Source organism: Gorilla gorilla, chromosome 18 (genome assembly GCF_029281585.2).
Source record: "Gorilla gorilla gorilla isolate KB3781 chromosome 18, NHGRI_mGorGor1-v2.1_pri, whole genome shotgun sequence".
NCBI lineage: Eukaryota > Metazoa > Chordata > Mammalia > Primates > Hominidae > Gorilla > Gorilla gorilla.
In genome coordinates this window covers 24,466,768-24,493,470 of record NC_073242.2, presented here as the reverse complement: position 1 = coordinate 24,493,470, position 26,703 = coordinate 24,466,768, and the positions used below count along the sequence as shown (strand labels likewise).

Sequence of the window (26,703 nt, the reverse complement as noted above, 5' to 3'; positions counted from 1 at the left end):
GCAGCACAAATCTGGGTTATAGCAGGTGACTTTACTGATAACCCACTGTCATGGGCATTTGTGGCAAGTTCCAGCGCGGGGGCAGTTGTATGGCATGTAGGTAAGTACCTGGGCTCTGCCTTCAATGTTTAGCTAAATCCTGGCTCTACTGACTTCGTGACTTATAGTAAGTATCCCCATTCACTGCCCTGTGTGTCAGTCTACCCATTTGTCAAATAATTAGGGCTGCTATAAGGATTAAATAAAATAATACTCTGGGGTGGGAAATGGCCAGCAAAACCTGCCCTCCTCCCTTCCTGGGCACAAGGCTGATTACACTGGGCAGCCCCGATTTGTGTCTAGCTGTGGCTAACTCTTGCCAGTGGAATGAAAGGGACTGTGATTCACACAATTTCTGCCTCCCGTGATTAAGAGGGAGCTCCCTGCCCTTGTCTTCCCCTCCTTTCTGACTTCTTTTTGGTCGGGATGGTGACTGAGTCCCCTTGCAGGCTGTGTGTAAGGAAAACAGTAGAGCTGCTAGCAGCCTGGGTTCCTGTTGGAACAGAGAAGCCACTGACTTGGAGCCTCCCAGTGGACCGAGACATGGAACAGAATGAATTTCCTTATTTTAGCCGTGTTATTGCTGAGTCACTTGTTACAACAGTGCAGGCTTTCACCCTAAAACATTCATGCACATTGTTTCCAAGTGTGGCTGCTCATGATAAGGGCTGGGTAAACTTTGCTATTAGGACCCTGCTGTCTTGCTCTGGAAGGATACAGCTACTCCAGTCTCAGCACAGGAAAGACACACAGAACACCTTTTTTTTTTCTTAAGATAGGGTCTCATTCTGTAGCCCAGGCTGTAGTGCAGTGGCACAATCTTGGCTCACTGCAACCTCTGCCTCCTGGGTTAAGCAATTCTCCTGCCTCAGTCCCCTAAGTAGCTGGGATTACAGGTACACACCACCACACTGGCTAATATTTGTGTCTTTAGTAGAGCAGGGGTTTCACCATGTTGGTCAGGCTGGTCTCGAACTCCCGACCTCAAGTGATCTGCCCACCTCAGCCTCCCAAAGTGCTGGGATTACAGGCATGGACCACCACGCCCAGCCACACAGAACATATTCTGAATCTTTTGCAGCATTGCAGAGACACACGCTTTGTCTTTAGACTTCACGGCTCAGTAGGTGTGTGACGTGGGCAAGTTACTTCACCTCTGCAAATCTGTTTCATTATCCGCTAAATGAGGGAGAAATAACAACACCTCCTTCACAGAATAGTGGCGAGCCTTTAATGAGGTAACACCTGTAAACTGTTGAGCTTTCTTCCGTAAGTGCTAAATAACTGTGTGCTACTATTTTAATGACCATCTTCCGTATTCCTAGTAGGGAGCAGCTCATAAATTGCCACCTGTTGAAGTTGTTCTGAATCCGGGGTTGGTCGCTGCATCTTGCAGGTGTTTTGCCCAGCAGGATGATCACCTGATAGTGAAAAGCATCTGGTTTTCAGTCCCAGGGCCTTCCTGTCCCCACATAGCCAAAGCCCACTGGGAGTTAGAATAAAACAGAGAAGGCAGATATGGGACCTGTTGGCTACCCCTTAGGAAATGTCTGTTCTCGTGGTGTCTGTTGATGTGGCTACAGCCTAGACCTTAATGCAAGCCTGGCTCTAAGAGGCAAATTGTCTTGATTGTTTTTTTGTTTGTTTGTTTGTTTTTTGTTTTTTTTTTGAGATGGAGTCTTGCTCTGTTGCCCAGGATGGAGTGCAGTGGCGCGATCTCTGCTCATTGCAACCTCTGCCTCCCGGGTTCAAGCAATTCTCCTGCCTCAGCCTCCCGAGTAGCTGGAATTACAGGTTTCCCCTAACACGCCTGGGTAATTTTTGTATTTTTAGTGGAGATGGGGTTTCACCATGTTGGCCAGGCTGGTCCCAAACTTCTGGCCTTAGGTAATCCACCCACTTAGGCCTCCTAAAGTGCTGGGATTACAGGTGTGAGCCACCGCGCCCAGCCCTGATTGTTTCTGTTTGTTTGTTTTGAGACAGGATCTTGCTCTGTCACCCAGGCTGGAGTGCAGTGGCATGCTCACAGCTCACTGCAGTCTCGACCTCCTGGGCTCAAGCGATCCTCCTGCTTTAGCTTCCTGAGTAGCTGAGACTATAGGTGTGTGCCACCTCACTTGACTAGTTTTTTAATTTTTTTGTAGAGACAGGTTCTATGTTGCGTAGGCTGGTCTCAATTCAAGCTCCTGGGCTTAAACGATCCACCCTCCTCGGCCTCCCAAAGTGCTGAGATTACAGGCCTGAGCCACAATGCCCAACCTCAAATATTTCATGGGTTACATATTACATCATTGTCTCTAATGTCGTCTAAATTCTACAACTTTCATTATCATAATCACCCACATCCATAATAAATAGTAGAGGGGAGGCTTTAGTGACATTCCATTGACTAAAGCAAAGGCGATCAAACCATTCTCTCCATCTGCCAGGCCAGATCTGGCCCACTGCTTGTTTTTATCAATAAAGTTTTATTGGAACACATCCATGTTCATTTGTTTACCTGTCATCTCTGGCTCTTTTTGTGCAACAATGGTAGAGCTGAATACCTGTGACAGAGACCACATGGCCTGCAAAGCCTAAAATATTTACCACCTGGCCCTTTACAGAAAATACTGCCCTTTGACCCATAGCATCTCCCTGTGAGGTACCGTCTCCAGAGTCCAGGGAACTGGAAAGAAAAACCTTCAAACTCTCCCATTCCCATTCCCACTCAGAAGCTGCTAAAACCCTCTAGGAAGAAATGTGAATTCAAAGCAACCGTCTGCTAACAAAGGTAAATCCTTCTCTGGAGCCCTCCAGCTTGACTAACAGCCCATTTGCCATCAACCTGGTTATTATGAGAATTTCAATTAAATATAATCCTTCTTCTCTCTTTCTTTCTTCTTTTTTTTTTTGAGACAGAATCTCACTCTGTTGCCCAGGGTGGAGTGCAGTGGCACCATCTCGGCTCACTGCAACCTCTGCCTCACGAGGTCAAGTGATTCTCATGCCTCAGCCTCCGAGTAGCTGGGATTACAGGTGCACACCACCACGCCCAGCTAATAAATATAATTCTTCTATGTGTGTGTCTAAACTACTGAGAAAAAGCACAAACAGGACAGAATTGTGAACAAAGCACTCTCTTGAGGCTTTTCTCTGTTAGATACTTTCAAACTTAAAAAACAGGCCAGGTGTAGTGGCTCACGCCTGTAATCCCAGTCCTTTGGGAGGCCAAGGCGGGTGGATCGCTTGAGGTCGGAAGTTCGAGACCAGCCTGATCAACATGGAGAAACCCATTTCTACTAAAAATACAAAATTAACCATTGCACTCCAGCCTGGGCAACAAGAGTGAAACTCTGTCTCAAAAAAAAAAAAAAAAAAAAAAATTCCAAAATAATTTTGCCAAGGGAAGAAGCCAGACACACAAAAAGTACATACTCTGATTCCATTTACATACAAAGCTAGAATCTGGGAACAAATTTCTTGTGATGGATATATGTTTGCCTGGGGATGGGAAAGGCAGGAGGGAGGGGTCACAGAGGGGAAGAAGGAAATTTCTCGGGGCGATGCTGATATGGTTTGGCTGTGTCCCCACCCAAATCTCATCTTGAATTGTAGCTCCCATAACTCCCATGTGTTGTGGGAGGGACCTGGTGGGAGATAATCGAATCACGGGGGCAGTTTCCCCCATACTGTTCTCGAGGTGGTGAATAACTCTCACGAGATCTAATGATTTTATATGGTTCCCCCTTTCACTGTGTTCTCATTCTTTGCCGGCTGCCATGTAAGATGTCTCTGTGCTCTTCTGCCATGACTGTGAGGCCTCCCCAGCCATGTGGAACTGTGAGTCCATTAAATCTGTTTCCTTTATAAACTACCCAGTCTCGGGTATGTCTTTATCAGCAGTGTGCAAATGGACTAATATAGATGGGTATGTTCATTCTCTTGTAATGGTTTCATCGGTTATGCCTGTGTCAAAACTCTTCAAATTGTACATGTATGTGTAGTTTATCATGCCATTTCTACCTCAACAAAGTTGTTTTAAGGAATCATAAAAGTCTTTATATAAATGGGTTCTTATGGAAAAACATGGACCAACATTACATGAAAGAAGCCGTGGTTGAAGTTGAGATGGAGGACTAGGGGCTGGAGGGAAATTCTTGGCTTCTGTGGGCTTCCATGAAATTGTGAATGCACTACAGATTATAACGGTGTGGCAGTATTTGAGTGTCTTGGTTCCCCTTATAAGTACTTTTTTTTTTTTTTTTGAAAGAGTCAGGGTCTTGCTCTGTTGCCCAGGCTGTAGTGCAGTGGCAAAATCATAGCTCACTGCAGCCTTGACCTCCCAGGCTCAAGCCATCCTCCCACCTCAGCCTCCCAAGTATCTTGGACTATAGGTGTGCACCACCATATCTGGCTAATTTTTGTAGTTTTTGTAGAGATGGGGATCTCACTCTGTTGCCCAGGCTGATCTCTAACTCCTGGACTCAAGCAATCCTCCTGCCTTGACCTCCCAAAGTGCTGGAATTACAGGTGTGAGCCACTGTGCCCAACTTCAAGTACATTCCTATATTTAAATGTGTATGTATTTCTTCACGGAGCTAAATATCGGCACTCTGTTTCTGCTATTCAGTGTTAAAATGTCTGGAATGTACTCCTGGATTCAGCCATTCCGCAGATATTTCTTAAGTGCAAATGTGTGCCAGGCAGTGTTCTAAGCTCTGGGGGTTAAACAGAAAGTGTGGCAGGTCTATCCTCACTCTTGGGTCTTCATTCTCACTCTCTAGGGGCTGCTTCTCCCAGCCTAAGATCACACTGCAGTGTTTCTCAAATTATGAACTAGAGCTACACACAAAGGCTTTTCTGACCTCTGTCTCCCTCTAGCTGCTGCACTGGCTTCCCTTCTTTCCCTCCACTGATCAGTTCCTGACAGTCTACACTTGCCACTCCCTGTGGGGCGCACCCGACCTGCTTGCAGGGTGGAGGCATTCACTGCCTGACTGCTGGGAGAGTGTGGCAGCCGGCTCCCAGCTGAGTCTTCCCAAAAGGAATTGTCCTTAGCCAGAGGAAGGACAATTCCCCTAAATCCACAGCCTAAATCCAGTGCTTGGTCAGTGGGGTGGTCCCTGTCCTTCCTTGGGTGCAGAGCATATTTGAGGGACATCCCAGCTGCGCAGCTCCCTGAGAGGTTGGCTGAGGCCTCTGTTGTGACCTCACTGCAGCTCAACTTCTCCCTCTGCCCTGTCCTGCCTCCCTTCCTCCCTTATCAATGTACTCTGAGGATATTTTCCAATAAGCCACCTCCACTCAGATCTGCATCTCAGAATGTGATTCTTGGGAAATCCAATCTACACCACCACCTTCACTTCCATTATCCATTAACCCCTCACCCCACTGGGACCTGGCGTGTGCCTCTACCCCAAAAATGATCTCCACTGTCACAGAACCATGCATGGCTTTCCCCACAGATTTCTTGACAGGCAGTATTTCAGACCATGGCTTTCTTCTTCCCTGAAATTTCCCCTCTCCCCAGATCTGAGACTCCACTTTCTCATGTTGTCCATGCCCAACCCTCACCTCATCAATGCCTCTTTGAATCTTTGACTCTTCCTGCTCAGATCTCTAGTCTCCTTTCTTCTTCTCAAATTACGATATTTCCTGAGTCCTCATTCTACATGCTTACCCATTTCCATGCCTCAGCCATCACCTGTGATTTACAAACCCCAAATTGATATCTCTATTATTGGTTTCTTCCTTAAACATGCATCTATCCATCCATTTATCCATCCATCCATCAATCCATGCATCCATTCATCTATGCATCCATCCAACCATCCAGCCATCTATCCATTCATCCATCCATCCATCCATGCATCCGTCCATCCATGCATCCGTCCATCCATCCATCCGTCCATCCATCCACCCATCCATCCATCCATCCACCCATCCATCCATTCATCCATCCATCCATCCATCCACCCATCCATCCATGCATCCATCCATCCATGCATCCATCCATCCATCCATCCATCCATCCATCCATCCATCCATCCATCCATGCATGCATCTGTCCATCCATCCATCTGTCCATCCATCTGTCCAACAATCCATCCATCCATCCATCCAACAATCCATCCATCCATCCATCCATCCATCCATCCATCCATCCATCCATCCATCCATCCATCCATGCATCTGTCCATCCATCCATCTGTCCATCCATCTGTCCAACCATCCATCTATCCATCCATCTGTCCATCTGTCCATCCATCTGTTCATCTGTCTGTCCATCCATCCATTCATCCATGCATCCAACAAATATTTTCAGTGCTCTGAGCTAGGTGCTAAGGATACAGTGGTGAAAAAATATAGTGCCCTCACCACTTAAAAGCAGCTGTCAACTGGACAGCTCCACTGGGCTGTTTCCCAGGCTCCTTGACACATCATATTGCACACCCACCTGCCACTCCCTGCACCAGGAAACCCACTCTTATCCTCCAGGGTCCTCTCCCTTAGCTAATAGTGGTTCACCAAGTCAGAAACGTGAGATTGTCCTAAGGACTTCGCTCCTTCACTCTCCACAGACCCCAGCATCCATCTCATTGGCTCTTCATGCATTTAGCTCTTCCTCGCATCTCTATGCTATAGCCCTGATTCTGGCTTTTATAAATTCTTGCCTCAACTTCCAAATTAGTTTCCCAGCTAGCCTCAAGGCCCAGACCCTTCCAGTTCCTGCTCCGCACCCTCCTAGAGGGGTTGGTTAATGTTCGCTCTTCAAGCACGTCACCCACCTTGGATCCCTTTTCTACCCCTCCTGACTGTGCTTGGTGCTCCATGAAGCTGATTGCTGTGGGTTTCAGGTGATATCACCCGGCTCTCCTTGCTTCCTGGCATCCAGTTAGGTTTGACCTTTCAAGCAGGCTGGGTGTGGTGGCTCACGCCTGTAATCCCAGCACTTTGGGAGGCTGAGGTGGGAGGATCACTTGAGCCTGGGAGGTTGAGGCTGCAGTGAGCTGAGATTGCACCACTGCACTCCAGCTTAGGTGACAGAGTGAGACCCTGTTTCAAAAAAAAAAAAAGACATCTCTTGATAGCCGTTTATATAGATCTATCTCATTGTCTTAGTGGCTAAACATTCCGGCTTCCGGATGAAGTATAGTTTATTTAACTGTTCCCTTCTTAGAACCAGCACTACTAGTTGTTCCCCAATATCCAGTCTCTCCTTCTTCCCCAATAGCAGAAATGTCACATCTAAGCTGGGGACAAGACATTCAGAATAAAGACTACGAGTTGCAGCCTTCCTGCTCATGTGATTTTCTTCTGCCCAATGGCATGTGAGCATAGTTGGGGGTCATGCCCTTAGTGGGGAGGAGCATGCTCTCCCCATCCCTCTCTTTCTCCACTGGCTGGGATGTGACTGTGGAAGTGAGATATCTGTGCCTCTGCAGATGAAGACAGTGTTGCAAGGATGGAAGGCGTCTTGGGTCCTTAAGGAGAGCGAGGATACCAGCCCTGGACTCCTTACAGCCAGACATTGCATGACAACAGGTTGGGTCTAACTCCAAAGACCACATTAACCAATAACCAGTAGCAACTCCCGAGGGCAAAGAAAAGCACGTGAAAAGATCTCGTCCTCTGTTATGCTCCCTGACCTCGGACACTCACAACTTTGCCGTTTCTGCACGTTGCCTCAACTGTTATTTACCTAACAGCTTCTTTCAATTTAGCCCTCTTGTAAAATACAACAGAAATGTATTTATTTAAAAGGAAAACTAGCTGGGCACGATAGCTCATGTCTAATCCCAGCACTTCGGGAGGCCAAGGTGGAAGGATCGCTTGAGACCAGGAATTCGAGAGCAGCCTGGGAAACATAGTGAGATCTCATTTCTACAGGGAAAAAAAAAATTAGCTGGGCATGGTGGTGTGTGCCTGTGGTCCCAGCTACTCAGGAGGCTGAGGTGACAGGACCTCTTGAGCCCAGGAGGCCGAAGCTACAGTGAGCCATGATCGTGCCACTGCACTCCATCCAGCCTGGGGGACAGAGTAAGACCCTGTCTCTAAACAAACAAACAAATAAAAGGAAAACTTGGCCGGACATGGTGGCTCATGACTGTAATCCCAACACTTTGGGAGGCCGAGGCAAGTGGATCACGAGGTCAGGAGTTCAAGACCAGCCTGGCCAAGATGGTGAAACCCTGTCTTTACTAAAAATACAAAAATTAGCTGGGCGCGGCAGCAGACACCCGTAATCCCAGCTACTCGGGAGGCTGAGACAGAAGAGTTGCTTGAACCCTGGGGGCGGAGGTTGCCGTGAGCCAAGATCACACCATTGCACTCCAGCCTTGGCGACAGAGAAGACTCCATCTCAAAAAAAAAAAAAAAAAAGAAACCTTAACAGACCATTGTTTGCCATATCCAACACGGGGCGATGAAAAACCCAATAAAACCAAACAATGTTATTAAATCAAAAGTTAAAAACAAAATGAAATACAGGTACCTAAAAAATAAGTTCCCAAAGAGAAGAATGGGCCTTTTGTTGCTTATGCAATAATGACCTGTAGTCATTGCTAGTACCCATAACCTTTAACTTTATGCCGGAAAAGTCTCATTTTAATCACTTAAGATTTAATCACGTGATCTCATTTTCATCACAGTGACTCTAGAAAATGCAATGATGGCAAGGGGCTTGGGTTCTGGTGCCACAGCAGAACTGGGGCAAAACCCCCCGCAACCTGCACCTTGGGCCTCCCGGGATCAATGGCTAGGCCTCACCAAGCACGGGGTCCTAAAGGGTCTTGGGGTCACTTGCTGAGATGATTTTTTTTTTTAACTTTTTGTTGTCAACTTATTTACTCCTCTGCCAATATTCAAATAGGTAAGCATTCATAAAACAGCAAAAAAAATAAATAAATAAAAAGTAAAAAAAATCCTCTAGAACAGCCAAAGAATCTGTTCTACTTTACTTTTTAGAAACCTGGAAACCAGGAGCTCTGGCATTTGTGGAATAGCAGCATTAAAAATATCTACGATAGGCCGGGCTCAGTGGCTCATGCCTGTAATCCCAGCACTTTGGGAGACCGAGGTGGGCGGATCACCTGAGGTCAGGAGTTTGGGACCAGCCTGGCCAACATGGTGAAACCCCGTTTCTACTAAAAATACAAAAATTAGCTGGGTGTGGTGGTGCACACTTGTAATCCTGGCTACTCAGGAGGCTGAGGCAGGAGAATCGCTTGAACCGGGGAGGCGGAGGTTGCAGTGAGCCGAGATCAAGCCACTGTACTCCAGCCTGGGCGACAGAGCGAGACTCCGTCTCAAAAAAAAAAAAAAAAAAAAACAAAAAACTCCTATATCAAAAATATCATTTGATGATCATTACTACCTAAGAGCTTTGTTCACAGTGTTGGGATAATTGCAGATTCACATGTGGTTATAAGGAACAATACAGAGATGTCCTGTACTCTCAACCCAGTTCCCCTCAATAGTCACATCTTGAAAAACTATCATAGTACAATATTACAACCAGGAGACTGACAGTCATCCGGTTCACTGACTGCATTCAGATGTCCCGGGTTTTACTTGTATTCATTGTGTGTGTGTGCGCACGCGCGCACGTGTGCATGTGTGCATTTAGACATAAAGCAGGAAAACAAAGTGATAGCAAATTGTAACGTGCTATAAAAAAGTAAAGGTTTTAAAACATGCTGGGGCCCTATTAAATCAGACTGTCTGGGGTGGCGCCTGAGCTTTGGGGTATTTCCAAGTGGTTTTAACAGACAGCCAGGCCTGGGTAGCACGGCCTTAGCCTTGGAGCCCTGCCCTCATTCCTTCTCTGGGGGTCTCACTCTATTGCCCAGGCTGGTCTCTAACTCCTGGGCTCAAGCGATTCTCTTCTCAGCTCCCAAAGTGCTGGATTACAGCCGAGGGCCACCGCACCTGACCCAGTGGTCACCTTTCACTGTCCCCCTTGCCCACTCTGTCTCGGACACCCTGGGCTCTGGGCTGTTACCTGAATTGTCCTTTCCCCAAGCTTGGCTGTTGCTTCCCAACTTTCAGGTGTCTGCTTGGACGCCACCTCCTCAGAAAGGAGTATTTTACACCAATGCTCAGGCCATCTTTGGTGGGTTCCGAGCAGGGGTGACCAGGGATTGCCAGTGTGCCACGGGGTCCCACTGCCCCCATTCATCTCCCAGCCTCGTCTTCACAGCAGTTCTCTGTAGATATGGGGGCAGTGGTTGAGGGGTGCTTTCCACAGAATATGGAGCCAAAGCCTTAAAGCAAGAGCTCCCCCAACCCCCAAACCTCCCAAGGCCCGGGCTCAGCACTCCTGGGGGAGGGAGGGGTCTGTCGGGTACAGGAGAGGATTGATGAGATAAGGCAGAATCGCAAATGCATAGAGCTCTCCCTCTGCAGTGTCTGTCCCTGGAGCACATCTGACCCCATCAGGCAGGAAGTCTCCACATGGTGAGAGTACGACTTTAACCTCTCCTGAACCCTTTCTAACCTCTCTTCTCACCTTTGATAAGTAAATCTACCCAGAATGGAATACATTTTGTTTTTATTTCTTGTATAGCTCTCTTTTATATATGGACACTGATTTTCTGTATAAGGTAATGATATCAACTTTCCTTTATAAAGAAATTGGAGGAGTTGATTAAACAATTTTTTTTTATTATTTATTTTTGATCTGAGTGTCTCAGGTTGAACATGTTGCCCAGGTTGGTGTCAGACGCCTGGGCTCAAGCAATCCTCCTGCTTCAGCCTCAGGGATTATAGGCTCGTGCCTCTATGCCCAGCAGAAGTTGATTTTATCACTATGAAATCGATAGAAACCCAGGCGGTTCAGGGATGCAGCAACATTGTAACAAAGTCTATGTACTGGATTCAGGTCTGCAGATTAGGTCCTGGCATCACTTGGTTGGAATTGCAGACTGCTGTCCTGCTCTCCCTGCAGGCTGGAGCGATCTGGAGTCAACTGTTAGCCAGGACAGGGGTCTCCGTGGGCTTCGACAGGGCCCTTGAATTCAAGGCTGGGTCAGCCGGTGGGAGTCATTCTCTTGCCCCTTTGCTGGGGCTCAGCCAATAGGACTCCCTGCCACCTGTCATCTGTCAGCACAGCTCTAAGGAACCTCTTCAGCCCTGCTTCTTAGAGTGGTACTGGGTCCTGACTGCACCCTGCTGTGGTGTGGTTCACCTTCTGGAAGCATCAGACTTTCTGAAGAAAAGCAATTTAAGTGGCTATTTGAAGCCGTATTTTTAGATGAAAAGATGTGGAGCAGAATGCAACATTCACATTCAGCTTAACCTAAAGTTCTAAGCTTTAAACTCTGCCCCTGGATCCCAGGAGGGTCCGCATGCTGTGTCCTCTAGCTTTGGGGGTATGTTGGTGGACAACTTGAGACACTGTCCACCAGTGCAAATGGCGCTGTGGTTTTCTGTTCCTAGGGCCAGGCTGGAAAGCTCTGAAAATAACACCGCACTTGGCAGGGCCAGGCACGGTGGCTCACACCTATAATCCCGACACTTTAGGAGGCCGAGGCAGGCGGATCACTTGAGCCCAGGAGTTCGAGACCAGCCTAGGCGACCTGGTGAAACCCCATCTCTACTAACAACAATAACAACAACAACTTAGCTGGGCGTGGTTGATCACGCCTGTAATCCCAGCACGTTGGGAGGCTGAGGCGGGCGGATCACTTGAGTCCAGCAGTTCGAGACCAGCCTGGGCAACATGATGAAACCCCATTTCTAATAACAAAAAACAAAAACAACAACAGCAACAAAAACTTAGCTGGGCGTGGTGGCTCACGCCTGTAATCCCAGCACGTTGGGAGGCTGAGGCAGGCGGATCACTTGAGACCAGCCTGGGCAACATGGTGAAACCCTGTCTCTACAAAAAATAGCTGGGCGTGGTGGTGCACGCCTGTAGTTCCAGCTACTTGGGAGGCTGAGGTAGATCACTTGAGCCTGGGAGGTTGAGGCTGCAGTGAGCTGAGATTGAGCCACTGCACTCCAGCCTGGGCGACAGAGTGACACTGTCTTAAAACAGAATAAAACTTTTTGAAAAAGCACCTGGCATGTAGAGAACCCTTAACACACCAAAGCCGTTACTCTCCCTCCCGTTGGACCATGTAAATACCTATTCACGCAAAGTTCCGCCAGGGCTGAAGGCCTGGTCTCTGTCAAGGTCCATATGGGTTCCAGTTCTGGCTTTTGTTCCGAGACACCCCTCTGCACATTTGAAATCAAAGGGTCAGCAGGAAAAGATCTGAACTTTGGAGAAGAGGAAAAACCAATTAAGTCCCAATGCATGGAAATGATGCCTTAGCCAAACGTTAAGACGGTTTGCTCAGTGCAACCTCAATTTGTCATCCCCCCAACTTTTTGAGACTGGGTCTCACTATATTGCCCAGGCTGGCCTCGAACTCCTGAGCTCAAGTGATCCTCTCGCCTCGGCCTCCCAAAGTGCTAGGATGACAGGCATGAGGCCACCATGCTTGGCCATCCCTCAGTCTTGATGCAAATACTCCCCCTTCATCTCAGTCCCTACCTTCATGCTGTTCAACCTGAATTTGATCCTCTGGGTCAAGGACCCCACTTTGACCTTGGCGTCATTCCCCGGTTCATCCACCTGCACAAGCCAACAGCGTGGCACTACCACAGTCTCCTGTCCTCAGGTGTCAATAGGTGACAGCTCAGCTATTATTCCTTGCAATATTTATTCAGCCACTATCACCGATCTGAGAAGGTGGATTACAAAGACTAGTGAGAGCCTATTCGGCATGTGGTGGCCTAGCACAGTTCCTTGAAATGATGGAAGGAGCTAATTACTCTTGACTGGGGAAGGAAGTCCAGGGCAAGCTGCCCTCCAGTCTTTGAGGGTGGAAAGCATAGCACCGCGGAGAAGTTGAGGTTCATTAGAGCTGGGAACACACCCAGGGGAGCAGAGCAAGGAGGGATATTTGAAAATGTGTAAATGCCTGAGGCCAGGCGCAGTGGCTCACGCCTGTAATCCCAGCACTTTGGGAGGCTGAGATGGGCAGATCGCTTGAGCTTTGGAGTTTGACACCAGCCTGAGCAACACAGTGAAACCCCGTTTCTATTAAAAATACAAAACTTAGCCGGATTCGGTGGTAGGTGCCTGTAATCCCAGCTACTTGAGAGGCTGAGGGACGAGAATCGTTTCAGCCTGGGAGGCAGAGGTGACAGTGAACCGAGATCCAGAGTGAAACCCTGTCAAAAGAAAAAAAAAAAAGAAAGAAAAAGAAAGAAAAAAGAAAAAGGAAGAAAGTAGAAAGAGAAAAGGAAAAAAGAAAACAAAGAAAAAACGTGTTAAGTGCCTGTGTTAAAAAGTTTACCCTGACTCTTGGTGGCTCTGCGTGACTAGAAAGCCCCGAGCCATGGGCCCAGCATGGTCAGCTGCAGGTCTGTGCCAGACAAAGGGCAGCATCCAGGTACTGGCAGTCGGGATTAAGACCGAGAAGTAAGGGTGGCTTAGGGAATAGAGCTGTATTTATTTAAGGACTAGGCAAAGATCCAAACCACTTTAAAAAATTTTAAATCAAACACTTTATTTCCACATAACAAGCGCAAAAAACTCCCAAACACTTTAACAATACAATTAACGCAGTTATGAATTATATACTACTCAAAGCCCCAAGGTCAGAAGGTCAATCAGCTTAACGCTCCAAACATTTCCAGACATGGTTTTTCAAAGCTACCTTTGGTTTTTGGAAAAACCAGTATGGAAGTCAATATACATTGAACGCACTGAATAACATTTGCTTATAGTAAGGTGTCCGACAACATTAGCTTACACCTGGCAAGTTGGAGCATGATCTGAAGTCATACACTGAAATCCATACACAGGTTTCGCCCCCGAGCTCCTGCAGGGAGAAGCGAGGGCCGTGAAGGGGGAAGAAAAGGCCAGTCCGGGTGTGGCGTTTCTCGCTTTGTAACAGAGGTATGAGAGTTTAACACTAGTACACTGTCAAGTCATTAAGCTTCATGTTCCACATGGTTTCTTGCTGAGGCTTGAGATGGGCACAAATGGTGGGGAAGATGAAGTCACAGAAGAGTTTTGAGCAACAAGATCCCAAAGATGCTCAGAGAGGGTGGGAAGGAGCAAGCTACAGTTTCCCATTGTTCTCACATTATTTCAGGGTGAAATTGTGATGAGTTCAGATAAAATGTTCAAATATTTGCTTAAATTTTTAATCGGTTGCTCTATGAGAACCCTCATACATAGCAACTTTGAAACTTTCATTATAAAAAAGAGCCTACAAATAAATTCACAAAAAGGAGACAATTAATGTTGAGCAGCCAAAAAGTCATGGTTTATTATATCTGAAGAAATTTCATAATTCAAACACAACCAAACTGTACATTTTACAATCACATTCTATTTGTAAACAGTTAAAAGCCACTGACTTCTTTTGCATCTTAGGACACAAACAGTTAGAATCAAGGCAATGATATGATGGCAAATTCTGTACTGTTAAAATTTTTACCCTTGTTTAGTCTCTCTTCTTTGACTAAGCAAGCATTATAATACCATTTGTGGGCAAAAAAAGGGGGGAGGAAAGAAAGTTTAAAATGGTGTAACTCGTTAGTTTGCAACAACATTTAAAATTTTCTTTATACAACAAACAACTCTGTAAGCCCAATACCTTGGTTACAGTATGCATAGTTACTGATTTCGGCTTTAAGGTACAACAGTTAAACATTAACACAGTCACGAGAGAGCAGAAACATATGGAGCCACTTGATGGGATTACAAAAAATTATTACCTATTGATTATTAGCAAACCATCATCACTCACTAATAAAAAGACAGCATCTGAAAGCAGAATGTCAAACTCCAGCTTTAAGCGTTTTTTTGTTTTTTCTTTTTTTTTGGCAGAGAAAATTCTTTAACAGAGCAATATGTAGTATCAGTGCTAAAAGTTGGGGTTTTTCTTTTTTTCCTATAAGAAACTACAAGGAATTTTTTTTTTTTTTTTTTTTTTAAACTGGGGAACTGGTTTTCCTGAGAACCATGCTCTTTGATTTGGGACAGGAATAGAAAAACAAAAGAACATGGCCAAATGCTGCTCCTTTTTCCCAGAGATAGAAAGCATCTTTTAAATCATCCTCCATTTTTTTTTTGTCTTTTACATTTTTTTTAAATGATGGAAGAGTAAACATTTTTTTTCTCAAAAAACAAACAAAAAAATCTGTAAACAAGAAGGTTCAAAGTGAGAACCTCCAAAACAAAATGGAAAGCCTATTCAAAGTGCAGGGCCCGTCCTGGGTGGCAGGTGGGCTGCAAGTCACAGCTGTGGCCACAGTTTTTCAAACTGCAGAGCGAAATTCTTTAGTTTTACAACATGAAAAAACTGGTGCAACACTTTCATTAATAATCCTAAGTCAGTATCCTAACTTGATCTTTTAAACTCCACGATACCACAATAAGGTAGGCAACATCAAGGCATAGTAGAGAGCGCACGCCTCCTAAGAACACCCTTGAGTAAACATTGACACTGGGACAGCTGCCCCCCATACTGCCGATGAGACGGAGAGAACATCATTCAGTGCAAAGGGAAAAGCTCATACGTTATCAGCCCAAAAAATGGTTTTGCAAGAGAGAAAAAAAGGGGTGGGGGGGGGGGGGGGCGGGAGGAATAGAAGGAAAAAAAAAAAAAGAATCCAAAGGCTAAACATGATGAATAGACACAAGCGAGCTCATTCTCTACGGTTTAGCATGTATGGCGCTATTTGGGAGTGTAAATAGAGTAGATACCTTTTCACATTATAATATTGGCCTGCATGATTCAAGTATTCAAACTGATATGTTTTGGGGAAAACAAAGTGGAAAATGTGCAGAGAATAGCTGTTCCCACAGGCGGCCCCTGGCTGCAGGCGGCGAGCCCCACTTAGTGCTCCTTTCCCTCGCGTCTGAGGTCCCGGTCGGTGAGTCTGCATCTACACTGTTACATGGACTCTCCACCCCCACCCAGGTGGTCAACAGAAAGAAAAGCGTTAATGGGAGATGGGCTGCTAATTCCTCGGGGGTCGCTGCTGCTTGGGGGACCCCACAGGCTTGTGGAATAATGCGGGGTCCCCCAGAGTGAAGTGCCGTGAAGGTCTCCACAGTTAGTTCCCGACAGCCCAGCACCATTCCAGTGATTGAGATCGGTCCGGCTGGAGAATGAGTGGGAACAGTCGAGGGAGCCCAGCCGGCTCTGGCTGGACCCGAGAGACTGCCAGCCGGGAGAAGGGGTCAGAGACTGGCTTTGTGCAAAGAAACGACTGATCTCCTCTTCACTGGCAAACTCAGCAAGAATAGTAGTGTTCCCCAGTACACACCTAGAGGAGAGAGGCACCGCGGACATGTGAGGACAGCGTGCCAGGAGGGCTTCATTCACTCACAAGTGAGGGTGCAACTTGTCTCTGCTAGAAAAGCCACAGAAGGCACAGAGGGAGAGACTACACCACATAACCTGTGTGCCCTCCCTTCACCCGAGCGTGCACCCACAGCTCTCCAGGGCCTGGTGCCTTGCCCAGAGCGAACTTCCTCTGTCTCCCATGGGCAACGTAAGGGACTTTCTAGGGCCATCTGGCCAGGTCTGATTCCCCGCTTAGGAATGCCGACCTTGGAATCAGGGCACTACTGCAGCCAGCAGGAGCCACCCACGCAGGACCCTGTGCACTGCCCCGGGTCAGGCTGTGCTCTCACACTCCTTCCCCTAGACTCTTCCAACTGGGAGCCCAACAGCCAACTTACATGTGCAGAGACTTTTGTGCCTTCACTACCTCTTCTTTTGAACTGTAGCGGACCAGAGCATTTCCGTGAGGGAGGTTCAGGTGGAATGTGATCAGCGGGCCGTGCTGCATGCACAGAGTGCGCAGAGTTGAGCCATCGATCTAGGAAACAGTGTGGAAACTGCCAGTGAGAGGCGTCACCGCGGGCCCTCCAGGAGGCTATTTCAGGCTGCACTGCTGCCCCTCCTCTCTTTCCTGAGGCTCTGTGCTCCTGGCACCACTCTTCACTGACACTCTGACGTTGCTCTGACGGGGTGCAGAGCCATCTTCCCCACCTCCACTGCTCCCAGAGCCATACCGCTCTGGCCTCTAGACTCCTGGACACTCCCCAGATCCCCACTGTGGCTCCATGTCTTCTCTCTTCCCTGCCCTGAGGACAGCATCCATCAAGGTTCTGTTCCCTGGGGGAGGAGGGAGGTGGGAGCTCAACACCCAGCCTCCAGAGGAGGGCGCAGGCCAGGGGCTAAGAAAATGCTCTCACCTCAGGGGCAGACCAGGATTTCTCCATGTGCCAACAAGGACCACCTGTGTCAAATTCATCTGCAGGCCCTCATACAAATGCAGAGTCTCAGCCCCTAGCCCAGATCTACTGACTCAATCTCTGGGTGAGGCCTGGGAATCTGTATGTTTGGTTGGTTCCCAGGCACATTACAGCGTGAACCACCAGATTCGACCACAGCCTGCCTGAGGTCTACAGACCACTCCTCTGCTGTTTCCTCTGCTCGGCTTCACTACCACCTAGCAGCCCTTGTCTCACATCCAGACCCGAACCTCTGTTCCCATGCTCCCTGGCGTAGCCACATAAACCAGCGTATCTGGTATCCTTACCTGAGGTGTAAGGTTTTTTAGAACAAGCCAATTTGTTATTCTCCCTGAGCTGCTCTCACCCCAGCTGGAACCTAAACAAGGAAAAAAAGGACAAGTCAGTTTTCCAGGACTGAAAGAGCCCAACTACAGTTACTTAGCAGATCACCTGGCCTCTTGACTTCCTTCACTTCCTTGCACTTCTACATGGGAGGCTTTCTCCCTAGGCCCAGAATTTGAGCTCGCCCTAGCCATGGCCAGGCATTAACTTCTGTGGCAGGGGGCTCTACCTCTGGCGACAGTGAGCTCAGAATGGCTCCCAGTTCACCACACAGGAGGGCAGTGAGCCACAAAAGGCTGCATCTTTTTGAGATCTTCTCATTGATAGGAGCTAAAATAATCTCAAACGGTACCACCTGGGGAAGACTTCAGTAATGTCTGATCACTCTGCGTGTGTGTCCTTCAGGGCATGAAGCTTTAAGGGGATTCCAGAGCTTGTGATCGCACAGACGCTCCTTGTTTTCCCCGGGGTTACTGCAGGGGCTCCCCATCTGGCCTTCCTGCTGGACCCCTGTGGCATCCACCCTTCCCCTGGGAGTACAGCCCTCAACCCTGACCCCATCTACAACCCAAGGCACCTCACAAACACTTCAGGTGCTGGGAAAGACCATTCCATCACACAGCTCAGGCCTATCCACCTCTCACGGAATCCTCCTCCACTCCCTGCAATCCTCTCATCACTCCAACGGGAGCCTTTGTGCTTTCTCCACTGTCTGGGCCTTGGCAGAGGCTGCCCCTCGGTTCGCTTGGCTTACTCCTACAGGTTTCCTGATTCCACTCAACTGCACCAAGCCTCCCTGGGGTGGGTTCCTGGGCCACTTTCACTAGCGCCCCTCGCTGTGTGCTGCCAGTCTCTTAGCTGGCATCCAGACAGATGTCTGTGGCCTCCAAAAACCACTCACACCAAACCAAAAACCACTCACACCACACCAATTATGTTAACTTGCATTCAGCAGCTTGGCACGTACTTTAGTGTTCTTTTCCTATAATTAACCCGCACTCAGAGGAAAAGCTGCAAGTTTTCCTACAGCCAATCACCTGTCTAAAGATCAGAAATTACATATTTAATCAGAAAATATTAATGAGGTTTTATTACTCATTTTCAGCTTGAAGATGGGAATGTTTGGTAGTTTGCAGGCAAGGTAGAGTGAAGGATAAGACTGTATTTACTGGGGAAACTGCTAGGCTCATCTGGGGCTGTGTGTGTATATGTATGGTGTGGAGACAGCACAGGCAGGAAATGATGCCAGTACAAATCCAATGTTAGTCATTACAGAATGAGGAAAGGCAGAAGAACCAGACTGCCGGGGCCTTCTGGCTTATGCCTGTTGGCCATGTATGATTAATCAACAGCACTCTCTTTCACTCTCAAATGTCCCCATTTAATACAGGCCAAGCTACCCCCCTAGTCTTCAAGGCCCAGATGGCCTGCTCCCATGTTCCCCAGACTTGCCCAATACTGCCTTCTGCTCCACGTGATGTGGTTTAAGCCTGCCACGAGCAGGAAGTTCCTACACATTTTAAGATGTAGTCTTGAAGAACTTCTGAGACAATGGAGCTTCCTAATGCATTAATGTTATTGCAGCCTGTTGTGTGCCTTTGGGTGGATCATTTGTTTAGTGAAGTTCTCATTCCCCCGATGGAGGTGAGGCAATAGTTTACCGTTCCGGTCTCTGTTAAACTCGACTGTTAGTACTGGTTAGCGTTTCGCAAATAAACCACAGAAACCCACCTTACGACTGCATCTTACCTGGGGTATATCTGGCGTCAGAATTTCCCCATCCTCCACCTATACGAAGGGGAGAATTATCCCACGTAGACAAGGGTGGCTTCTGACCAGTCAGTCCCGGAGGTGGGCGGGACGGAGCAGTGATGTTTTTAGGTGGCAAAGGGACCTTCCACAGCTCATGAGCCAGAGAGGTGTTTGTAACTGAACCAGGAGACCATGTCAATTTGGAATCACTATTTCTGGCTACTCAAAGGGGGAAAAAAATGGACAGGGGAGGAATAATGTTTAAGAAAGGAGGAAATTTAAATAATGACATCCATTCTCCCACAGAAAGCAAATCTAACAAACAAAAGAAACTATTAAAACCCCAAATCAACTAAACTGCCAAAAAAGAAAATCAGTCCAAAGGAAACTGCTTTCCACCCCTCCAAACACTCAAGCCATTGATCTGTTACTAACAGCTGTAAGACCTATGAAATTCTTAGGCCAGTGTCCAAAACTGTACTCGAACTGAAATGGAAAACAATCTGAATTGCTCTAAAATAGCAATTGTGAAATTCTTAATAACCGTAATTGAGTCACTCAAGAAAGTCAGGCCATTTAAGTGAATTTTAGAACTTTGTTGTTTACTCAAGGAAAAAAGGACTGCAAAAGAGCCCCAACTCAGGAGCTGCCAAAGGAGATCTTCACGGGGTGCCTGCCTCTCTGTGCTGAGCATTGGCTGCTGGGCACCTGGCATGTGCTGTCTGTGGTCCTGACACAGTCTACTGAAGACAGAGTGGGTAAGTAATTTGCTTATGGGTCTAATGCAGAGCCAGGATTCAAAACTAAGCCTGTATGGCAAAAAAAAAAAAAAAAAAAAGAAAAAGGGAGGGAAGAAGAAAGGAAAGGAAAGGAAGGAAAGACAGAGAGAGAAAGAAGGAAAGGAAGGAAGAAAGAAAAAGACAGCAGGCCCAGTTCCTGACACGCACTGCCTCGCAGCAATGGAGACATGAGTGGGTATGCAGGGATCAGGTACACAGTAAACCACATCAACTATCATGCTAAAAGCATGAGGGGACAGCAAGGAGTGGAACAATTCCTGTCTTCCATCACTATCAACTCTTTTTCTTACTTCACTTACAAAGTGTGTGTGCATTAGGTCAGTGCTACTCAGGGCATGGCCAGAAGACCACCACAACACAGTTTCATACTAATCTGCTGCAGGACGAGTCCAGAAATTCAGAGTGCGCATATGTAGACAGACAGCAACCTGACATTCCTGTAACTCTCAAGTGTGCCATCATTTTCCTAGCAATTCAGAATTCATGTTTACCGCATTTTACAAAAGTATCAGTCTATGAGGATTGGCATTGTTTTTTTTTAAAAAGATCCTCCGCTGCAGATAGTCTGAGAACTAGTTTGGATTAAATTACATTTAATTACAGAGCTGCTGTGGCTCTGAGATGAGATGAGAGCTGTTCAGTGAAAACTGATTTTAGTAGATGACTGCTGGGTACAGTAAGTTTAAAAAGGAGTAAGGGATGTTAAAAATAATTTCCCAGGCTCACAAACAGAATCTCCTAATTCCCTGAGAAGACTGGACGAAAGAAGAGGGCATTAAAACAACAGCCGCGGCTCTGGCTGTGACCAACCCTCCCTTCCTGAGCGAAGGCGAGGCCCACCTGAAGTGCTTTGTGCTGTACTGCTGAGGGGAACGTTGTAGTTGGAGGCACGAATGGATGACCAGGCACTAGTTGAAGGCAGCGTGGTGTTCAAGGATGAGGATGACCCTGTGTGGGGGAAGAGTCCAATCAGCCACCAGAGCAAGGGACGTGGAGGTTCAGAAAAAGCAAAAGCTTCCAGAGAAATCAAAGCTAACAGTATACCACAAGAAAGGAAACAGGTCCACTCAGGGTAAGATGGTGCCCGAGACATCTTCCTTCTTGCCTTCAAAACAGCATGCTGAGCGAGCTTGCCAATTGTCTCTGCCTTGGCTCAGCACAGGCATTTTCCCTCTGATTTTGTCCTCACTGGCTGTGAGGATGCGCTCTAGCAATGGGGTCCAGCCACCAAGACAGCACTCGGCTCTGCTTCCCAGCACTGGGTCTAAAAGGAGGTTCGAGTCTTGGTGCTAACTCGCCCCTAAGCTCCAGTGACTTCTTACTGGCTATCCTGCTCTCTAAGGCACCTGGTCACAGACACTACTAGTGAACAGGCCCTTCAGCCTTCTCCATTACGCAATATATTCAGGCTCCCAAACCTGGTGTGGCTTCCCATTTGCCGGCCCTTCAGTCTTCTCCATTACGCGATATATTCAGGCTCCCAAACCTGGTGTAGCTTTCCATTTTCAAAACCCCATCGACCACTACTCTAGTTGAGCTCTAGACCCGACCACCATCTGGATTACTACACCAGTTCCCTGGCTTGTCTCCCAACCCAATCCACTCTGCTCACCACAGCCAGATTACCCCATCTTAAAGATTCTTCCACTCAAAGCCTTCAATGTTCTATTTCCTTTAACATCAAATTCAAACTCTACTGACTTTCAGAGCCATCGGATTCTTCCACTAACTCCCACGCCGTGAGCATTTATGCTTGGCTTAGTGTCCCCATAGGGGGCAGAGCTGTCTGTGAAACCCAGCCATTTCACAATGCTGAGGACTCTTCTCTGCTGGTGCAGACACTTGTTACCTCTGTAAATTACACGTCTAACGCAACATGGTGGCTGCTTCACATGTGCTTTATAAACTGTTTAAAGGTATAGATGGTATTTTAAAAAGACAGAAAATACTTTTTAATATTTAAAAAATTAATTTCATTAACACTCTTCTGGTACAAAATCATGGATGAAACACATCTAAATGCCTTGAGGTGAAAAGTAACCCCGTGGCAGGTAATCGGATTTTATTTGCTAACCAATTAAAAAGCACATCTGGACTGCAGGGATCCTTAAATTGGTCTTATTCTTACTCTCTGAAAGACAGCCTAATTCGCTCTTCCAGATGAAAGCCCTTCAATATTCAGAGTATATAAGCATATATAATAATATAACGTCTTTTACAAGAAACACCCATTTTTTAAATTACCATAATCTTGTAACTCAGTATAAAGTTAGTAACAACCTTCATTTGCTGTTTTTTCATTCCTTTAATACAACTGCTGGAAAGCAAAGGTTTGCTGGTCCTTTATGTTAACTTATTAAATTAATATATATATTTGCCATACTAAGGGATGATAAAATCCTCAGCATTTAAAAAGTAGCCAAATTAAAGAGCCACCTATGGGAACAGAGAGAATTCTGTCTGCCATTCTTCTTCTTCGTTTTCTTTCTTTTTTAAAGAGACAGGGTCCCACATCTATGTTGCCCAGGCTTGCCTCAAGCTCCTGGGCTCAAGTGATCCCAGAGTACCCTGGGCTCAGTCGCCCAGAGTAGCTGGGCACTACATGAGCCATTCTCAAACTGTGTTAAGTGTCACTCAGAAATTCATTTGCACCCCCTACGTACCACTGTTCCTGTCCCTGAGGTGGTCAACTTCCCGCACAGTATTAATTGAAAGATTGTTTATGACACTGCCAGGAGTGACGTAAGGGTCAGTTTCAGGGTCAATGTTTGGATAACCTTTCCATGGCTCACCAGGACGAAATTCTGGAAACGGAAATTTAAAATTAGTTCAAAGCTTAATCATCATTTTAAAATCCACTAATAAATATCCAAAACCTTTATTCCTGAATCCTATGCAACTCTCAAATACTTTCCAATTTACACTAACACTCTAAGAGGATGGTTCAGTTAATACAATTAGTATTATAGAAGCTATTCTTTATAAATTACTTGCAAGTTTTTACAACTGAAATCATCTCACTGAATGTGAATATACACACCCACACACACACGTAATATATACACATACATACGTGTGTGTGTGTGTTAAAAAATCATATATATGTATGTATGTTTGAGACAGGGTCTTTCTCTATCACCCAGGTTGGAGTGTAGTGGTGCAATCACAGCTCACTGCAGCTTTGAACTCCTGGACTCAAGTGATCTCCCACCTCAGCCTCCGAAAGTGCTGGGATTACAGGCATAAGCCACTGTGCCTGGCTGTGATTCATGTATTTTTTTTTTTTTTGAGACAGAGTCTCGCTCTGTTGCCCAGGCTGGAGTGCAGTGGCATGATCTTGGCTCACTGCGAGCTCCGCCTCCTGTGTTCACGCCACTCTTCTGCCTCAGCCTCCCGAGTAGCTGGGACTACGGGCACACACCGCCATACCCGGCTAATTTCTTTTTGCATTTTTAGTAGAGATGGGGTTTCACCGTGTTAGCTAGGACGGTCTCGATCTCCTGGGACCTCGTTACCTGCCCACCTCAGCCTCCCAAAGTGCTGGGATTACAGGCATGAGCCACCGTACCCACCAGATTCATGTTCATTTTTAAACAGTAACATTTAAAAGTGCTTTAAGCTTTAAGACAAATCACAAAGCTACTGCAACTCAGGTAGGAGAAAGCAGGCCATAGAAGCACTTCTGGTAACTCCTATGTATGAATGAAAATACTGCAAGTTACTCCCTGACACAACTTATGAGAAACAGCGAATTAAAGTTTTTGTTGTTGTTGTCTTGCTCTGTCGCCCAGGCTGGAGTGCAGTGGCGCAATTTCGGCTCACTGCAAGCTCTGCCTCCTGGGTTCACGCCATTCTCCTGCCTCAGCCTCCTGTAGCTGGGACTACAGGCGCCCGCCACCACGCCTGGCTAATTTTTTGTAGTTTTAGTAAAGACGGGGTTTCACCGTGTTAGCCAGCATGGTCTCGATCTCCTGACCTCGTGATCCGCCCGCCTCGGCCTCCCAAAGTGCTGGGATTACTGGCATGTGCCACTGCGCCCAGCCTAAAGTTTTTAATATAATTCTTCATGCTGGTCAATGGGACTCACTTCTACCTCTGCTGCTTGAGCATAAAGGCATAGGTAACAGGCTGACACACTCACTTGCCCAAGACTTCATGCTTAACTTTTCCTCAATCACTTCTGCCTTCCTTCTCATCCGCACACGTCAGTCTAAGCACGCCGATCTGGGCTACATCAGTAGTTAAGTCCAGATGTAACAAAACCTTAATGGAAACACAGTCTCATGAAAGAAAGTGTTAGAAAAAATTTTACCTGGTGGCCAATTAACACTGCTAGAGCCGTTAGGCGATTTGGCACGTGGCCAGCCATCTCCTATTGAACCTGGAGGACTGGCTGGTGAAGTACTGCTGTTCATAAAGTCATAGGGAACAAATGGAGACTCTTCCAGCCTGAAACCACTTGAAATAGCACCTAACAAGGGAAGAATAATAGAGAAATGTGAGCAAAATACACACAGATTTATTTCTTATAGCTTTTCAAATGTAACATGAACACTTTCCATTAGATCTGTGGGCTCTAGGCTGTGTTCTCTAGAGTAACTCTTTTATATTGAGATTCTAACATCGCATTTGAAGAATGTCTGAAAATGACAACTGTGAATTTCATTTTAAGTTTGTGAGATGCATAAACATCATTAAGTGACCAGAATATGAGTACAAACTTATTTCCAAATCATTAAAACACTTGTATGGTGGAGGGCTATGATAGCTCAGGGGTTCTTTTCAGGCGATAAAAATGTTTAAAAATGGATTGTGGTGATGGCTACACAACATCACGAATATACTAAAAGACACTGAATTATAAGTAAATTATATCTCAATAAACTGTTAAAAAAGAAAGGATGGGGCCAGGTGTGGTGGCTCATGCCTGTAATCCCAGCACTTTGGGAGGCTGAGGCAGGCAGATCACAAGGTCAAGAGATCGAGACCAACCTGGCCAACATGGTGAAACCCTGTCTCTACTAAAAATATAAAAATTAGCTGGGCATGGTGGCACGCACCTGTAGTCCCAGCTACAGCTACTTGGGAGGCTGAGGCAGGAGAATCGCTTGAACCCGGGAGGCAGAGGTTGCAGTGAGCTGAGATCATGCCACTGCACTCTAGCCTGGGAAGAGGGCAAGACTCCGTCTCCAGAAAAAAAGAAAAGAAAAAATAAAGAAAAGAAAAGAATGACACTGGAAGGAGTAAATTTGGAAGGGAAAACCAAGTCTCCTCCATTCATGTTGAATTTGAGGTGGATGCAAATAGAACCTCGCTCGCAACTCCAGCCGGCTCCCACTATGAACATCTATAACACACAGCCGGGCCCTGCATGCCACTCCAGCCCCACTCTTTCCTCTGGCTTCAAGTCACAGTGTGCCAGCATCCACATGGGTAACTCAGGGATGATGGAGCTGGTCCCTGACAAGGCCTCACACCTCTCGCTGATGGGCACTGACCTATTCCTGACTCAGTGTGTCTCCACTGCTTCCATTTCCCCTCTGGCTCTGGCATCCTCAATCTTGTCACTCTGATCTGTGTGAACTATGCATCTGTTCTATAAGCAGAATTAAAGTCACTTGGGAGTGAAATGGGACATAAATGAAGTAATGGCTGTACAGGATACATGAGGAAAGCATAACTGCCACATTTCAAGTGATTAATTCTTACACCTGAGATGATAAACGTAATTATATATTTTTTTCTAGTAAGAACAATTTCCACTTATGAAAACTTCATTTAATCTAAGAGAAACAGATGATATAATGAGGCAGCAAGGGTGCAATTTTATTTCATTAATCAACACAAGGGGAACATCAGCAAAATGAAATGTAAAACCTACGTGATAGGTTCAGTTTAAGCAAACAGAGCTAAATGTACAGTGGAGAATATTTGTCTTGGAGGTAGGGTATTTGATGAGATAGTGATGAAGGCAGTAATGGCAATGATGGCTATGATCTGCTGACCACTGATGTGTCTAACCCTGAAGGCAGTAATGGCAATGATGGCTATGATCTGCTGACCACTGATGTGTCTAACCCTGGTTCCAGCACCTAAGTGCCTGAGATGCATCGTCTCATTCATCCTCAAAACATCCCAAGAGGGCCACCATAAAAAAGAATGCGATCATGTCTTTTGCAGCAACATGGATGCAGCTGGGAGCCATTACCCTATGTGAACTAAAGAGAAAATCCAATATTGTATGTTCTCACTTTTAAGTAGGAGCTAACCAATGTATACCCAAAGATGGAAATTATTAATAGGCTCTTGGGACTCCACAAGTGGGAAGGGTGGCAAGGGTTGAAAAACTACTTATCGGGTAAAATGTTCACTATTTGGGCAATGGGCTTACTGGAAGCCCAATCTCCACCAGTATGCAATATATCTCTACCAGTATGCAATATACCTGTATAAAAACATGAACTTGTACCC

At 46.5% G+C, this 26,703-nt stretch overlaps 1 protein-coding gene across 22 annotated transcripts in view; it reads right to left on the bottom strand.

Moving 5' to 3' along the window:
* Positions 1-13,563: 13,563 nt before the first annotated feature.
* The window catches only part of TNRC6A (trinucleotide repeat containing adaptor 6A), a 218,311-nt gene continuing 205,171 nt past the window's right edge, over positions 13,564-26,703 (bottom strand). For all 22 annotated transcript variants that reach the window (XM_055365511.2, XM_055365510.2, XM_055365508.2 and 19 more), the window contains 7 exons: positions 24,545-24,703; positions 22,896-23,036; positions 21,073-21,180; positions 19,430-19,651; positions 17,644-17,714; positions 16,778-16,917; positions 13,564-16,359 (listed from right to left, as the gene is read on the bottom strand). In XM_055365511.2, coding sequence (XP_055221486.2) covers positions 15,984-16,359; positions 16,778-16,917; positions 17,644-17,714; positions 19,430-19,651; positions 21,073-21,180; positions 22,896-23,036; positions 24,545-24,703 — 1,217 coding nt within the window. In that variant the 3' untranslated portion in view covers positions 13,564-15,983. The remainder of the gene's footprint in view (positions 16,360-16,777; positions 16,918-17,643; positions 17,715-19,429; positions 19,652-21,072; positions 21,181-22,895; positions 23,037-24,544; positions 24,704-26,703) is intronic.